General features: G+C 36.9%; 1 protein-coding gene across 1 annotated transcript in view; it reads right to left on the bottom strand.

The window, feature by feature from the left end:
- Positions 1-14,698, bottom strand: part of STPG1 (sperm tail PG-rich repeat containing 1) — a 48,831-nt gene extending 34,133 nt beyond the window's left edge. The window contains exons 1-2 of the mRNA XM_014783987.2: positions 14,626-14,698; positions 5,221-5,339 (exon numbers count right to left, since the gene is read on the bottom strand). Of these exons, the coding sequence (XP_014639473.2) occupies positions 5,221-5,339; positions 14,626-14,698 (192 nt within the window). The remainder of the gene's footprint in view (positions 1-5,220; positions 5,340-14,625) is intronic.
- Between the last annotated feature and the right edge of the window lie 2,607 nt (positions 14,699-17,305).

Raw genomic sequence — 17,305 nt, 5'->3', positions numbered from 1 at the left:
AAGGGATGGAAAAAGATACTCCACGCAAATGGCAATGAAAAGCAAGCTGGGGTAGCAGTACTCATATCAGACAAAATAGACTTTAAAACAAAAACTGTAAAAAGAGACAAAGAAGGGCATTACATAATGATCAAGGGAACAATCCAACAAGAGGATATAACACTTGTAAATATCTACGCACCCAATGTAGGTGCACCTAAATATATAAAGCAATTATTAACAGACATAAAAACAGAAATAGACAGTAACACAATAATAGTAGGAGACTTTAACACTCCACTTACACCAATGGATAGATCATCCAAACAGAAGATCAATAAGGAAACATTGGCCTTAAATGACACACTAGAACAGATGGACCTAGTAGATATATACAGAGCATTCCATCCAAAAACCGAAGAATACACGTTCTTTTCAAATGCACATGGAACATTCTCCAGGATTGATCACCTATTAGGCCACAAAACAAGTCTCCATAAATTTAAGAAGATTGAAATAATACCAAGCATCTTTTCTGACCACAATGGTATGAAACTAGAAATCAACTATAGGAAGATAATCAGAAAGGCCACAAATACGTGGAGATTAAACAAAATGCTACTGAACAATGACTGGGTTAACGAAGAAATCAAAGAAGAAATCAAAAAATACCTGGAGACAAATGAAAATGAAAATACGACATGCCAGAATTTATGGGATACAGCAAAAGCGGTTCTAAGAGGGAAGTTTATAGCGATACAGGCCTATCTCAACAAACAAGAAAAATCTCAAATAAACAATCTAACAATGCACCTAAAGGAACTGGAAAAAGAAGAACAAACAAAGCCCCAAATCAGTAGAAGAAGGGGAATAATAAAAATCAGAGCAGAAATAAATGAAATAGAGACCAAAAAAACAATAGAAAAAATTAATAAAACCAAGAGCTGGTTCTTTGAAAAGATCAACAAAATTGACAAACCTTTAGCTAGACTCACCAAGAAAAAAAGAAAGAAGGCACAAATAAGTAAAATCAGAAATGAAAGAGGAGAGGTTACAACAGACACCTCAGAAATACAAAAGATTATAAGAGAATGCTATGAAAAGCTATATGCCAACCAATTCGACAATCTGGAAGAAATGGATAAATTCTTAGAATCATACAACCTTCCAAAACTGGATCAAGAAGAAGTAGAGAATTTGAATAGACCAATCACCAGTAAGGAGATCGAAACAGTCATCAAAAACCTCCCCAAAAATAAAAGTCCAGGACCAGACGGCTTCCCTGGTGAATTCTACCAAACATTCAAAGAAGACTTAATACCTATCCTTCTCAAACTCTTCCAAAAAATTGAGGAGGGGGGGAAGCTCCCTAACTCATTCTACAAAGCTGACATTACCCTGATACCAAAACCAGATAAGGACAACACAAAAAAAGAAAATTACAGGCCAATAGCACTGATGAACATCGATGCAAAAATCCTCAACAAAATACTAGCAAATCGCGTACAACAATACGTTAAAAAGATTATACGCCATGATCAAGTGGGATTTATTCCAGGTATGCAGGGATGGTTTAACATTCGCAAATCAATCAACGTAATACACCACATTAATAAAATGAAGAATAAAAATCACATGATCATCTCAATAGATGCAGAGAAAGCATTTGACAAGATACAGCATCCATTTATGATAAAAACTCTGAATAAAATGGGTATAGAAGGAAAGTACCTCAACATAATAAAGACCATATATGACAAACCCACAGCTAATATCATCCTCAATGGTGAAAAACTGAAAGCTATCCCTCTAAGAACAGAAACCAGACAAGGATGCCCACTGTCACCACTCCTATTTAACATAGTACTGGAAGTCCTAGCCAGAGCAATCAGGCAAGAGAAAGAAATAAAGCGGATCCAAATTGGAAAGGAAGAAGTGAAACTGTCACTATTTGCAGATGACATGATTTTATATATAGAAAATCCTAAAGAATCCACCAGAAAACTTTTAGAAGTAATAAACGAATACAGTAAAGTTGCAGGATACAAAATCAACATACAAAAATCAGTTGCATTTCTGTACACTAACAACGAAGTAGCAGAAAGAGAAATTAAGAATACAACCCCATTTACAATTGCAACAAAGAGAATAAAATACCTAGGAATAAACTTAACCAAAGAGGTGAAAGATCTGTACACTGAAAACTATAAAACACTTCTGAAAGAAATTGAAGAAGACACAAAGAAATGGAAAGATATTCCGTGCTCTTGGATTAGAAGAATTAACATAGTTAAGATGTCCATACTTCCTAAAGCCATCTATAGATTCAGTGCAATCCCTATCAAAGTTCCAACAACATTTTTCACAGAAATAGAACAAAGAATCCCAAATTTTATATGGAACAACAAAAGACCCCGAATAGCTAAAGGAATCCTGAGAAAAAAGAACGAAGCTGGAGGTATCACACGCCCTGATTTCAAAATATACTACAAAGCTATAGTAACCAAAACAGCATGGTACTGGCACAAAAACAGACACACAGATCAATGGAATAGAATCAAAAGCCCAGAAATAAACCCACACATCTATGGACAGCTAATCTTTGACAAAGGAGCCAAGAACATACAATGGGGAAAAGAAAGTCTCTTCAACAAATGGTGTTGGGAAAACTGGACAGCCACATGCAAAAAAATGAAAGTAGACCCTTATCTTACACCATACACAAAAATTAACTCCAAATGGATTAAAGACTTGAATGTAAGACCTGAAACTGTGAAACTTCTAGAAGAAAACATAGGCAGTACGCTCTTCAACATCGGTCTTAGCAACATCTTTTCAAACACCATGTCTGACTGGGCAAGAGAAACAATAGAAAAAATAAACAAATGGGACTACATCAAACTAAAAGGCTTCTGCACAGCAAAGGAAACCATCAACAAAACGAAAAGACAACCTAACAATTGGGAGAAGATATTTGCAAACCACACATCTGATAAGGGCTTAATCTCCAAAATATATAAAGAACTCATGCATCTCAACAACAAAAAAACTACCAACCCAATTAAAAAATGGGCAAAAGACCTGAACAGACATTTCTCCAAAGAAGATATACAGATGGCCAACAGACACATGAAAAGATGTTCAAAATCACTATCTATCAGGGAAATGCAAATCAAAACTACAATGAGATATCACCTCACGCCCGTCAGAATGGCTATAATTAACAAGACAGGAAACATGTGTTGGAGAGGATGTGGCGAGAAGGGAACTCGCATACACTGCTGGTGGGAGTGCAAACTGGTGCAGCCACTATGGAAAACAATATGGAGATTCCTCAAAAAATCAAGGATAGAACTACCATATGATCCAGCTATTTATTCCACTGTTGGGTATTTATCCAAAGAACTTGAAAACACCAATTTGTAAAGGTACATGCACCCCTGTGTTCATTGCAGCGTTATTCACAATAGCCAAGACTTGGAAGCAATCTAAGTGCCCATCAAGGGACGAATGGATAAAGAAGCTGTGGTATATATACAATGGAATACTACTCAGCCATAAGAAACGATGAAATCCAGCCATTTGTGACAACATGGATGGACATTGAGGGTATAATGCAAAGTGAAATAAGTCAGAGGGAGAAGGTCAAATACCGTATGATTTCCTTCATTAAGTAGTAGATAATAACAACAGTAAACAAACACATAGGGACAGAGATTGGATTGGTGGTTACCAGAGGGGAAGGGGGGAGGGAGGAGGGTGAAAGGGATAATTCGGTACATGTGTGTGGTGATGGGTTGTAATTAGTATTTGGGTTGTGAACATGATGTAATCTATGCAGAAATAGAAGTATAATGATGTACACCTGAAATTTTTACACTGTTATAAACCAATGTTACTGCAATAAACAAAAAATTTTTTAAAAAATAAAAATAAAAAAATAAAATAAAAATATATATGTTTGTGTGTGTATGTGAGTGTATACGTACACACACTATATTCTTTATTATTTGCCTTCCTAGAATCCTAAAATATCAGAAATGAAAGGAACTACACATTCTCTAGTTCAGCGTTCTTGTTTACAGAGGAGAAACAGGCCGAGAGCAAAGGGGCTCCCGAGGCCCCTCCACGCCTTCCTGATTCATGGGCACTCAGAACCTACATCTCCTCCTTCCCTCTCTGCCGTCTTGGCAAGGAGGCAGATGAACAGCATTTTTAAAGATTTTATTTATTCATGTTTTTCCCCCCAAAGCCCCAGTAGATAGTTGTATGTCGTAGGTTCACATCCTTCTAGTTGCTGTACGTGGGACTCGGCCTCGCGTTGGACGGAGAAGTGGTGCCTTGGGGCGCGCCTGGGATCCGAACCCGGGCCGCCAGCATCAGAGCACACGCACTTAACCGCTAAGCCACAGAGCCGGCCCTGAACAGCATTTTTAGAATGCAGCAAAAGGTAACTGAGATGATGACTCCTCCAAAAGAATGTTATTCCAAAGGTCTTGGTTAAATGAATAAAGGAAAGAACATTTTTAAAGACTCTAAGAACAGCTGCAGGTTGCTTCCGCCCCCTGCTGGTGAGAGAGGAGAAGGTCAGACCCCTGGGCCTTGAGCAGTGAAATCCCAAAAGCTAAGTGAGGACCCGTCAGGCCAAGCAGAACTTTCCAGGTCAAAGAGGAAAAGAGACAGAGATTTCGAGTAGAGGCTGAGGACGGGGGAAATACAACAATAATAACACCGTTAAAGGAAGTTTAAAACTGAAAGAGGGGCCTTCATCTCAGCGGTAATTTTAAATTTATCAGACTCTTATTTTTCCTCTTAGGTTATTTGAAGAAAGTCTTGTTATTTCCTCTTGTGATATAAAGAGTGAGGCTGGGGGCGGGGCAGGAAAGGATTTTTACCTTTTACTTCATACACCTGGGCTTTTTGAATTTTCTATTTTTATAATAATTTTTAAAATATATTTCTTATTAAAAACTTTTTTTGTTCAGCGTGGCACCGTAAGTCCAGACACGTTGTTCGCCCCTGGATTTAATATCTTTCCAGCTCATTTTTACAATCCACTCACAGCACACAGCGGGAGACGGTGCTGCAGCTCCTTGGATGACACTGCCCTCTACTGGTCACCGGGACAGACGCACCAGCCAGACCCGCATGGCTGTCCTGTGAGGCTAAAATCCAGACTAAAAGTAAAGAATCTCTGAGACAATGTCGTTACCTTTTTATGATAAAATCTCTTGGCGTTACCTTTTTATGATAAAATCTCTTGACTTGACTATTAAATCCTTTTTTTTCTGGTTCTGGAATTATCTTAGCCTGATATTTAAAAGGAATGGAGGATTGTGTTGGGTACGCAGCAGTAAAACCTAAACAGCAAAAATAAAATAAAAGTTAGCAAAGAACAAAGAATTGACAAATGCAGAAAACACACAGCTGTATAGTAACATTTGATTTTTCATGGAATAGAAGAGAAACTTGCCTTTTGACAAGTGATAAACATGAAACCGGATTTCTTTAATGTGTAAATTACCCTCTTGGTAATTTATTGGGTTTTTTTCCCCCTCCAGCTCTTAAACTAGTGAGATATGGTCATATTGTCCCAAGCTGCAGCATATTGTCCCAGGGAAGAGAAAGGATCTGACAGAGAAGACGTTCTTGCCAAGAAAGAAGGGGACACAAAACCATCTGGAGGATCCTGGAGGAGGAGAGGGCAGGAGGACAGAGCAGGAGTCCTCGCCCATCCTCAGCCCGGAGTGACACATCAGCAGAGCCCCATAAAGATGCAGAGAAGGAGAGAAATCCCAGAGTGGGGTTTGCCCTCACTTTTCAGGGCGCTGTGCAAGACAAGTTTAGGTCTCTGCTTTGAGCAGACATGGGGTTAAATAGCAGAAGGGGACCATTTATAGAAAATCAAATTAAAATTTTATATGTCTGGGTCGTGATGTATAAATGATACATAAACTCCCTCTTTTCCCCCCTCCCACTCCCCACCTGTGGGAGAACATCCACAATTGTTAAGACTCCACAGGCAGCATCTATCTATCTGCACAGCAGGTTGATTACAAACTCTGACCTGTGAGTGTAGTAGAATCTGACTCCATTTTTCAATGTTTGGCTGCTGACAGCTCTTAAGCCTCACCCCATCCTCGTCCCCTTCCACCCCACATCTGGGCAAGCCGAGGAGAAGGCCTGGATGCTCCCTCCACTGGTCCCGACTAGAAGCTCAAACCACATAAACCCCTGCCTTCACTCTAGCCCCACCTCCTAACCACAATAAACCCCCCAGCCAGTCTCCTTTCCCTGCTCTCTCATCCATTTTTGGGCCGGATTAGGAAGCCTGCCCTGCTCTCACCAGAAAGCCTCATTATGTGAGTAATAAACCTTTTCATATCCTGTTGATGTGTGTGTGACAGCATCAGTCTTGACATTCAAGCCAAATTTTGGGTGGGGGCTCCATCCAGACTCTGAAAGATGTCCCCAGCAGTGAGCCAAATTATCTCAATATCAGAGTCCCACCCGTCAGAGAGAAAATGTGTGCAGAAGTGGAAAAAAGATAGCCAGGAGAAAGAAAGGAGTGGTGTGTTAGGGTGGGGGTGAGGTTGCATGGAAATTGCCTTTAAGACTCATTTCTTAGTATCTGATTTTTGGGAAAAAAACAACTGCTTTCCAAAGAGGGAAGCCCAACGCCATCAGGAGCCCCTCAGGAGGTACTGCTGTGAACCAGCTCTAAGGAGGAGGAAACTGAGGCTTAGAGGAATTAAGTTACTCATGCAAATCGCACAGCCATTAAGTGGAACCGCTGGTGTTTGAACGTTTGTCTGACGAGCACAGGCTCTTAACCTCTAAGCTGTCCTTCCTCTTCCTGAGCCTGGCCCATAGTAAGGACTCAATCAATAATGAATGAAATAGTGGGGAGGGGCCGGCCCCATGGCTTAGCAGTTAAGTGCACGCACTCCACTACTGGCGGCCCGAGTTCAGATCCCGGGTGCGCACCGACACACCACTTCTCCAGCCATGCTGAGGCCGCGTCCCACATACAGCAACTAGAAGGATGTGCAGCTATGACATACAACTATCTACTGGGGCTTTGGGGAAGAAAAAAAAAAAGGAGGAGGATTGGCAATAGATGTTAGCTCAGAGCCGGTCTTCCTCAGCAAAAAGAGGAGGATTAGCACGGATGTTAGCTCAGGGCTGACCTCCCTCACCAAAAAAAAAAAAAAGAAAGAAATAGTGGGGAGGGGACAATCTAGCCTAAATTGCCTGGGTTGAGGAGGAAGCAAGTGAAAAAAGCAGAATATATGTTTGGTTAGAAAACATTTGGAGATATCAATAGATAGTATATTCTTTTCCTCCCTTCTCCCTCACCCTCATTTAAGTAGGTGGACGGCTGTGTATTTTTTGCTTTAAGGAAGCTAGAGAGCAAATCAGAATACAGTAGATGCAAGGCTTCCTAGCTGTTATTCCTAAAAGCCTAAGTCCATGGAACAACCTAGAGATTTTGTAGAGGAGGCAATAAAGAAAAGAGGGTTATAAAAAAAAGTAAAAGGAAGGACATTCCCTGGGGGAAGGAAAGGTTTCTCCTTGGCCAAAAAAGAGATCAAACATTTCAGCTTCTGGCTGTGGTGGAATGGCATGTATCAAAGCAACTCTCGATGAGAACCACCAAAAAAACAGGATTTTAAAGAAAACACTTTAGGCAACTGACCTTCCACTTTCAACCAAAATGAGACTGGATTTGCCCTCCTAACTGAAAAAAAAAAGTTGAAAATGGACAAAATATATGAAACAATGGTTTTCAAGACACTGGACATCAAGGAACAAAGGATAGAGATCCCTGGAGATGGGAAACAAATGAGGTTTGCAATAAGATTGCCCCCAGCTCACTGCTTACTGGAGAAGTTTCCAGGCCACAGCACAGGGAGGAGGAATCCAAGCGGAGTCTGATGGTCTTCTCCAGTTGAGAAAATGGATGTGGGAGTCCAGAAAGGCCAGATGGAGAGTTCCCAGAGCAGAGAACCACAGAAGAGAGAGCTGCAAGGAAAAAGAACCCTGGAGACCTGCACTAGGTTCCCCTTGAGGAGTTTTGAGCATTGATCAGCACACACATGTGAGAAAACTACCCAAATCTGGGGAAAGAATCACCTGAAAAAACTGGGATGAACAATATCTGAAGCTTACACTAGGAATACCTCCTGCCCCCCTGAGTCCAGTGGAAAACCTCATAATTAATGGAACGTAAAGTAGAGTACACAGAAGGGTTTTGCCTCAGAAATAGGGCAAAGTTACCCCTAGACTAAATGCTGCTCTGGTTCCAGCTAACAAAGCTTAAAAGTGAGACTTGAAAAGATCAAACTGTTTCCAAGTAATTTAAACGCATCCCAGAACAAAGCACAAGAATTTATTGGACCATAAAATCATACAGACTCAACAGGTAAAATTCAGGGGCTGGCCCGGTGGCTTAGCGGTTAAGTGCGCGCGCTCCGCTACTGGCGGCCTGGGTTTGGATCCCGGGCGTGTACCGATGCACCACTTCTCTGGCCATGCTGAGGCCGCGTCCCACATACAGCAACTAGAAGGATGTGCAACTATGACATACAACTATCTACTGGGGGTTTTGGGGAAGAAAAAAAGGAGGAGGATTGGCAATAGACGTTAGCTCAGGGCCAGTCTTCCTCAGCAAAAAGAGGAGGATTAGCATGGATGTTAGCTCAGGGCTGATCTCCCTCACAAAAAAAAAAAAAAAAACAGGTAAAATTCAAAATATCTGGCATCCAATAAAAAATTAGTGGGCATACAAAGAAGGAAAAAATACAATTCATAATGAGGAAAAATTAAACAATCAATCAAAACCAACTCAGAAATTGTATAGATGATAGAATTAGTGGATAAGAAAATTATAACCACTACAATAACTATTTGATATGTTCAAGAAGCTAGAGCAAAGACTGAACATATTAAGTAGAGACATGGAAGATATAAAAAAAGATCCAAATTGAACTTCTGTGGATGAAAACTAAGATGTCTGAGATTAAAAATACACTAGATGAGATTAACAATAGACTACATACTGCAGAAAAAAAGGATTAGTGAACTTGAAGACAGAAATAGAAACTATCCAAAATAAAACAGAGGGAGAAAAATGACTAAAAAATACAGAGTATTGGTGAGCAATGTGACAACTTCAAGGAGCCTAACATACATGTAATTGGACTTTCCAAAGAAGAGATGTGGGGAGAGAGGAAATAGAAAAAATATTTCAAGAAAAAAAGAAAAATTTCCAAATTTGGTAAAAACTATAGACCTACAGATCCAAGAAAGTCAATGAACCTCAAGCACATGAAACATAATTAAAATACACTATGGCACACAAAATAATCAAATTGCTTTTAAAGAGTGATAATGAGAAAATCTTAAAATCAGGCAGAGAAAAAAGACACGTTACATACAAAGGAACAATATAAGAATGACAGCAGACTACTGTTGGAAACAACATCTTTAAGGTACTGAAAGGAAAAAACTGTCACCTAGAATCCTGTACCCAGTAAAAATATCTTTCAAAAACAAAAGCAAAATAAGACTTTTAAAGATATACAAAAGCTGAAAGAATTAATCACCAGCAAACTAGAACTACAAGAAATGTTAAAAAAAAAGTCCTTCAGACAGAAGAAAAATGATACCAGCTGGAAACATTGATCTGCATAAAGGAATGAAGAGCTCTAGAAATAGTAAATGTGCGGGTAAACATAAAATATAGAATTATGAGTATAAATTGATACATTTAGATATAAATATAAAATTTAAATCATTTTTTAAATGATTAAAGCAAAAATAATAACACTGTATTGTGGGATTTATAATATATGTAGAAGTAAAATGTTTGACAATAGCACAAAGGCAAGGAAGAGAAAAATGAAAATATACTTGTAAGGTTCTCCTGCTATATGTGAAGTGTTATAATATCACTTGATGGTAGAATGTCATAAGTTAAAGATGTATACTATAAACTCGATAGTAGAGATCAGTACATTTTTCTATAAAGAGCCAGATAGTAAATATTTTAGGCTTTGCACGCTATGTAGTCTCTGTTGCAACTTCTTAACGCTGCCCTTATGGAGTGAAAGCAGCCATAGACGACACATAAAAAAATAGGGGTAACTGTGTTCCAATAGAATTTTATTTATAAAAACAAGCAGCAGATTGGATTTGCTCTAAAGCAACCACTAAAAACAAAATGCAAAGAGCTATTCCTAATAAGCCAACAAAGGAGATAAAATAGAAACAAAAAATACTCAATACAAAAGAAGACAGAAAAAGGAAGTAAAGAACAGATGCGACAAATTGTAAGAAGCAATTGCAAATTGCAAATTGCAAGCTTGCAGAAAGCAAATTGCAAGATGGTAGACTTAAACTCACACACCAATAATCGCATTAAATTTAAATAGTCTAAACATCCCAATTAAAAGACAGAGATAGTCAGATTGGATAAGAAAAAAAGACCTAACTATATGCTGTCTACAAGAAATATACTTTAAATATAAACCCAGAAATAGATTAAAAGTAAAAGAATGGAAAAAGATACACTCTGCTAATACTAATCAAAAGAAAGCTAGATATTAATATCAGGTAAAGTACATTTCAGAGCAAAAAATATTGCCTGGAATAAAGAGGGTCATTTCATAATCATAAAGGTGTCAATTCTTCAAGAGAACATAACATAACATAACATAAATGGTGATATGACCAATAACAAGAAACTCAAAATACAGAAAGTAAAAACTAACAGAACTGCAAGAAGAAATAGAAAATTCTACAGTTATAGTCAGAGATTTTCCTCTCTCAATAATTCAAAGTAGATAGAAGATCAGTAAAGATATACGAGACTTGAACAATACTATTACCTAACTTGACCTAATGACAATTACAGAACATTCCACCTATCTATATAATCTATCCCAGAAAACTGAAGAGGAAAAGACATTTCCCAACTCATTCTACAAGGCCAGCATTACCCTGATACCAAAAACAGAGAGCATCATTACAAGGGGGACAGAGGAGGGGAACCACTACAGATCAATAATCCTCATACACATACATGCAGAAATTCCTATGAAAATTTTAGCAAATTAAATCCAACAATATATAAAAAAGACAATACATCATGACCAAGTGAGATTTATTCCAGTAATGCAAAGATAGGTTAACATTTGAAAATCAGTGTAATTCACCCTATTGGCAAACTAAAAAAGAAAAACTATATGATCATCTCAGTAAATGCAGAATGGAATCATATCGTATGTACTCTTTTTTGTCTGGCTTCTTTCACTCTGCATAATTATTTTGAGATTCACTCATGCTGTTGAAGTATCAATACTTCACTGCTTTTTATTGCTGAGTAATATTCCATTGTCTAGAAATGTGACAATTGTTTATCCACTGTTGATGGAAATTTGAATTGTTGCCCGTTTGGGGGGATTACAAACAAGGCTATTATCAACATTTGACTACAGGTCTTTGAATGGACATGTTTTCATTCTCTTTAGTAAATATCTAGGACAGCTGGATCATATGTTTAACTTTTTAATACACTGCAAACTGTTTACCAAAGTTGTTGTACCTTTGTACATCTCCGTTATTAGTGTATAAGAATTACTGTTACTTCATATCCTCATCAACAATGGGCAGTCTTTTTAATTTCAGCCATCCCATTAGGTGTGTAGTGGTATCTCATTGTGCTTTTCATTTGCATATCCCTAATACTAACAACGCTGAGTATCTCTTCATAGCTATTTGCTATCTGTATCTTTTTGGGGGGTAAAGTCTCTGTTTAGTAGATAGAGAAAAAAAATTTAATAAAATCCAATATCTTTTTATGATTAAAAAATCCTAACAAACTAAGAATAGTTAAACAAGCAAATTTCCTTAATCTGATAAAAGGTATCTATGACAAAAGCCTATAGCAAACATGACACTGAATAGTGAAATATTACAAGCTTTCTCCTGAAATAGAGAATAAAACTAGGAGGACTGCTATCAAAATCTATTTAACATTGTACTGAAGGACTCTAACCAATGCAAAGGTCAAGAAAAAAAAATATATGAATCAGAAGAAATAAAGCTGTCATTATTCACAGATGACAAGATTGTAAATGGAGAAATTTCAAAAGAACCTATAGTTAACCTATCAGAGATAATAATTGAATTTAGCAGGGTCACTAGAATCAAGGTCAATATGCAAAAATCAATTTATTTTATTTCTATACCAGCAAGAAACAGTTTGAAAATGAAACTAAAATATTACCATTTATAACAGCATAAAAATGGAACGCTTACAATAGATATAAAGAAGATATGCAAGACCTCTGCATAGAAAACTATAAAACATTATTGAGGAAAATTGAAGAAGATTTAAATAAAAGAAAGGATACACATGAATTGGAGAACTCAATATTGTAAAGATGTAAATTATCTCTAAATTGACTTCTAGAATTTATTTGGATTGCCAAATAAAAATGCCAGTAGGGACTTTCTTTAGGACATTAATGAGCTGATTCTAAGATTTATACGGAAATGCAATGGGACCAAGAATAGCCAAGATAAAGTTGAAGGATTTATACTACTAGATAAAAGACTTGTTATAAAGTTACAGTAATTAAGACAGTGTGGTATTTGAAGAGAGTAAAGAATCCAGAAGCAGACCTGCATATACATGGACACTTGATTTGCAACAAAGATAGCCCTGCAGAGTAGTAGAAAAAGAATGCCCTTTCAATAGATGGTGCTGAGTCAATTGGATATCCATATTGAAAACAACAAACTTGGACAGCTACCTCATACCAACTACAAAAACAATTCCAAGTGAACTGTAGGTCTAGACATAAAAGGTAAAATAACACAGTTACTAGAAGAAATTATTTCGGGGTAGGCAAAGATTTCTTAAATAGGACAGCCATATGCACGAACTATATAGGAAAAGATTGATAGGTTGGACTATATTAAAGTTAAGAGTTTCTGTTTATTAGCACACCATTAAGAGAGTGGAAAGTCACAGACTGAGGGAAGATATTTACCTACAGCCAACAAATGGACTCATTTCTAGAATGATTTAAAGAATGCTTATAAATAAGAAAAACCCAATGGAAAAAAAATGGGCAAAAAACTTGAACAATCACTTCTCCAAAAAGAATATCCAAAGCTCAGCCAACGAGTGAAAAAGCACTCAATCTCACTGATCAAAGGGCAATGCAAATTAAAACCACCATGAGCAAAATGTTGGTGAGGATGTGGAGCAACTGGAATTCTCATACATTACTTGTAAGGAAGTAAAATTGACACAGCCACTTTGCAAAACTGTTAGGCAGTATCAGCTGAGCTGATCATAAATCTACCCTATGACCCAGCAATTCTACTCCTAGGTATACACGCGAGGAGTACCTTCATACATGTCTCAAAAGACATTCCCAAGAATAGTCATAAAAGCTTAGCGATGGTAGCCCAAAACTGGAAACAACCTAAATGTCCTCCAATAGTAGAATAGATAAATAAATAGTGGTATATTCAAACAAAGGAAAACTTTATAGCAACGAAAATGAATAATTATGGACACATGAAACATGAAGTTAGGTCTCTCAAACATAACAGGAGAGAAAAAACCCTGAGAGCAAAGAGTTCATATTGTGTGATTCCAATTTATGTAAAGTTCAAAAACAGACTAAAGTAATGATATTATAAGTCAGGATAGCTGTGGTGTTTGCTTTTGCAGAGAAGGGGGACAATGCCTGGGAAGGGACAAGACAAGGGCTTCTGGGACAATTCTGTACAATTATGATTTGTGCGCTTTTTCTGAATATATATCATGCCTTAATAAAAAAAGTATTAAAGAAAGAGAGAGCACAAAATCAAAGGATAGGAGGAAGAAAGAGAGGTCCAGCTCCGGGACTGAGAGCAACAGGGGCTCTAGAAGCCCACCAGGGAGATGGTAATACCCCTGGAAGAAAAAGCGGTGGAGTGAGTGAGGATCTTGGAATCAGGTTTCCAGCCTTAGCCATGATTCCTAAACCCCAGGTGTGACCCAGAATTTGCACGTACTAACAAAACCAAAGGGAGCATGTGCACAGGGACAATGGCGGTCTCACCTGCGTAGATGGATGACCAATGATCTCAGCGCCCCGCCCTGCCCCAATCCCGCCTCCTCCCATCACATCACCTCTTTCTACTGAGAAAGATCCAAAACTTAAAACAAGGAGGACATAGGATTTGTGCCAATAATGGCTGCAGTTAAACTTGCCAACAACCCAGCAGAATGGGGGCTTGCATTAAGTTTTAGCAAAAAAAGTAAGATCTCTTTACACCTCTAAATTTGAAGACTGAGATTCTTACCAGATACATGAAAATAACAAGTCTGGGTTTTTTTGTTGAATAGACTTCCTCCTTCTTACCCCCTCATCCTTTCTTTCCAAAGTTTCTTCCCAGTCATCACAGTAGAAGCAATGAGGAACAACCGAAGCAATCTATCTGATATGCCTTAGGCTGGTCTTGTCGGTGTGACCCAGGATTTACTATATTCCCCTAAAATTTGTTCTTATGTACTAAAATGAACATATGTCAGGAGCTCTTTCCTCCCCCCAAAGACATCTGTTATTAAATTCACTAGACCTTTCTGTAGTTTGTTGGCATTTCTGCAATATTTTTTGCCAGAGTGTTGGTCATTTTGCGCAGAGTTGTCCATCTCAGTAAAGTTCGGTGATATGTTCCATTTGTTCATTTTCTACTACATGTTCTTTTAAGCACCTGAAACAGCAAAATACAGCATTTGTAGGGATCATTTCACATTCTTGTTAATTATGTTGATTGGGTTCTGTTCTATCTGCAGGATAGACTGAAAAATCTTGCGGGTAGAGGTTGAGATTTACCAAGTTCTATGACTCCAAGTCCCAAGTACAGTACACTGCCTGTGGTAGGAACTCTCAAAGTGTCCACTGTTGATGTTGCTTACAGAGCTCCCGAAGGCTTGAATTTTATAAATTTCTCTTTATTGAGATAATTTACATACAATTTAATTCATCAGTTCTAAGTGTACAATTCTAAGTTCTGGCAAATGTTTACAATTGTGTTAAATACCACCACAATTAGGATATAAATACATCCATCACCCCAAAAAGTTCCCTGTGTTTCTTTGCAGTCAATACTCTCCCAACCCTGACATCTGGCAACCACTGCTCTGCTTTCTGTCACAACAGCTGCCTTTTCTAGAATATTACATATATGCAATCATAGTATACACTGTTTTGTATCTGTCTTTTTTCACTGACCACAATGCTTGTGAGATTCTTCCATGTTGTTGTGTATATCGGTAGTTTGTTCCAATTGCTACACATCCTCAACAACACTTATTTGGTAAGTCATTAATTTCAGGTATTCTAGTGATTGTATAGTGGTATCTCATTGTCATTTTAATTTGCATATTTTCATGTGCTTATTTGCCATTTGTTTATCTTTTTTGGTGAAGTGTCTGTTCAAATCTTCTGCCCATTTCTTTAAACAATTGGGTTATCTTGTTACTGAGTTGTAAAAGTTCTTGATATATTCTGGATACAAGCCCTTTATCATATATACATTTTGGAAATATTTGCTCCCAGTCTGAGGCTTGCCTTTTCATTTTCTTAAGAGTGTCTTTTGAAAAGCACAAGTTTTAATTTTGATTAGGTCGAATTTATCAATTATTTTCTTTTATGGTTTGTGATTTTTTTTTGTTTTGTCTAAGAAATCTTTGCCTAACTCAAGGTCGCAAATATTTTCTCCTATGTTTTCTTCCAGAAGTTTTGTATTTTAGCTATGACGCATAGGTCTAAGATCCATTCTGAATTAAATTTTGTAAATGGCATGAGGTAATGGTCAGATTTGTTTTATTGCATTTGTATATTCCGTTGTTCCAGCACCATTTGTTGAAAAGAATATCCCCTTCTCCATTGAATTATCTTGGCACATTCATCAAAATTCCATTGAGATTTTATATATATTCTATTCTTTTGACCTATAGGTATATCCTTATACCAATAGCACACTATCTTGCTTTATAATAAGTTTTGAAATCAGGTAGATCCAACTTAGTCCTTTTTCAAAATTATTTTGATTGTACTAGTTCTTATATTAGCTCTTTCAAATTACCACGCAATTTATAGAACCAGCAAGTCAATTTCTACCAAAAAACCTCCTTGGATTTTGATAGAGATTGCGTTGAATCTATAAAACAATTTAAGGAGAATTAATATCTTAACTTTGTTGAGTGTTATGATCCATTAACATGGTATATATCTGTATTTATTTAGGTCTTCTTTAATTTTTGAGCAATATTTTATAGTTTGTGTACAGATATTGCACATATTTTCTTAAATTGATTCTTAGGTATTTCTATTTTTATTTCATAAAACTGGTATTTTTTTTAATTTCAATTTCCAATTGTTTGTTGCTAGTATACAGAAATACAATGATTTGTATATATTGATTTTATATCTGCAAATCCTTGATAAACTCATTTTTTAAGTCTATTAACTTTTTTGTAAATTAGGAAATTCTACATATATAATCATGTCATATGTAAATAAAAAGAGTTGTATTTCTTCCTTTCCAATTTGTGCACCTGTTATTTCTTTTTCTTACTGTATTGCAATGGCTAGGACATCCAGTAAAATGTTGAATAGAAGTGGTGATCGTGGATATCCTTGTCTCCTTACTGATGAGTAGGAAAAGCACTCAGTCTTTCAACATTAAGTATGAGAATGTTAGCTGTAGGATTTTTATAGGAGCCTTTTATCACTTCTAATCCTGGTTTCTTGAGGGTTTTTGACAGGAGTAGATGTTGAATTTTATCAAATACTTTTTCTGCATCTATGGAGATAATTATACAATTATTCTTTTTGAGTATATTAAATGAATCATATAGATTGATTTCCATATGTTAAAAAAAACCTAGTATTCCTGGAATAAATGTTACCAGGTCATGATATATTATCAATTGTATATATTGCTGGATTCAGTTTACTAAAATTTTGTTAAAGATTTTTGCATCTATGTTCATGAAGGATATTAATCTATAGTTTTCTCTTTTTTTGTAATGTCTTTGGTTTGGGTATTAGAGTAATGCTGGCTTCATAAAATGAGTTGAAAAGTGTTTTTTCTCTTTTATTTTCAGAAGAGTTTGTGTAGGATTGGGATTATTTCTTCCTTAAATGTTTGGTAGAATTTACAAGTAAAGCCATCTGGGCCAGGAGTTTTCTTTGTGGGAAGGTTTTTAATGACAAAGTCCATTTGCTTGATATATATAGGGCCCTTCAGG

The sequence above is a fragment of the Ceratotherium simum genome, chromosome 22, assembly GCF_057802395.1.
Source record: "Ceratotherium simum simum isolate JZ-2026a chromosome 22, ASM5780239v1, whole genome shotgun sequence".
Taxonomy (NCBI): domain Eukaryota; kingdom Metazoa; phylum Chordata; class Mammalia; order Perissodactyla; family Rhinocerotidae; genus Ceratotherium; species Ceratotherium simum.
This window is presented reverse-complemented; position numbering and strand designations above follow the sequence as displayed.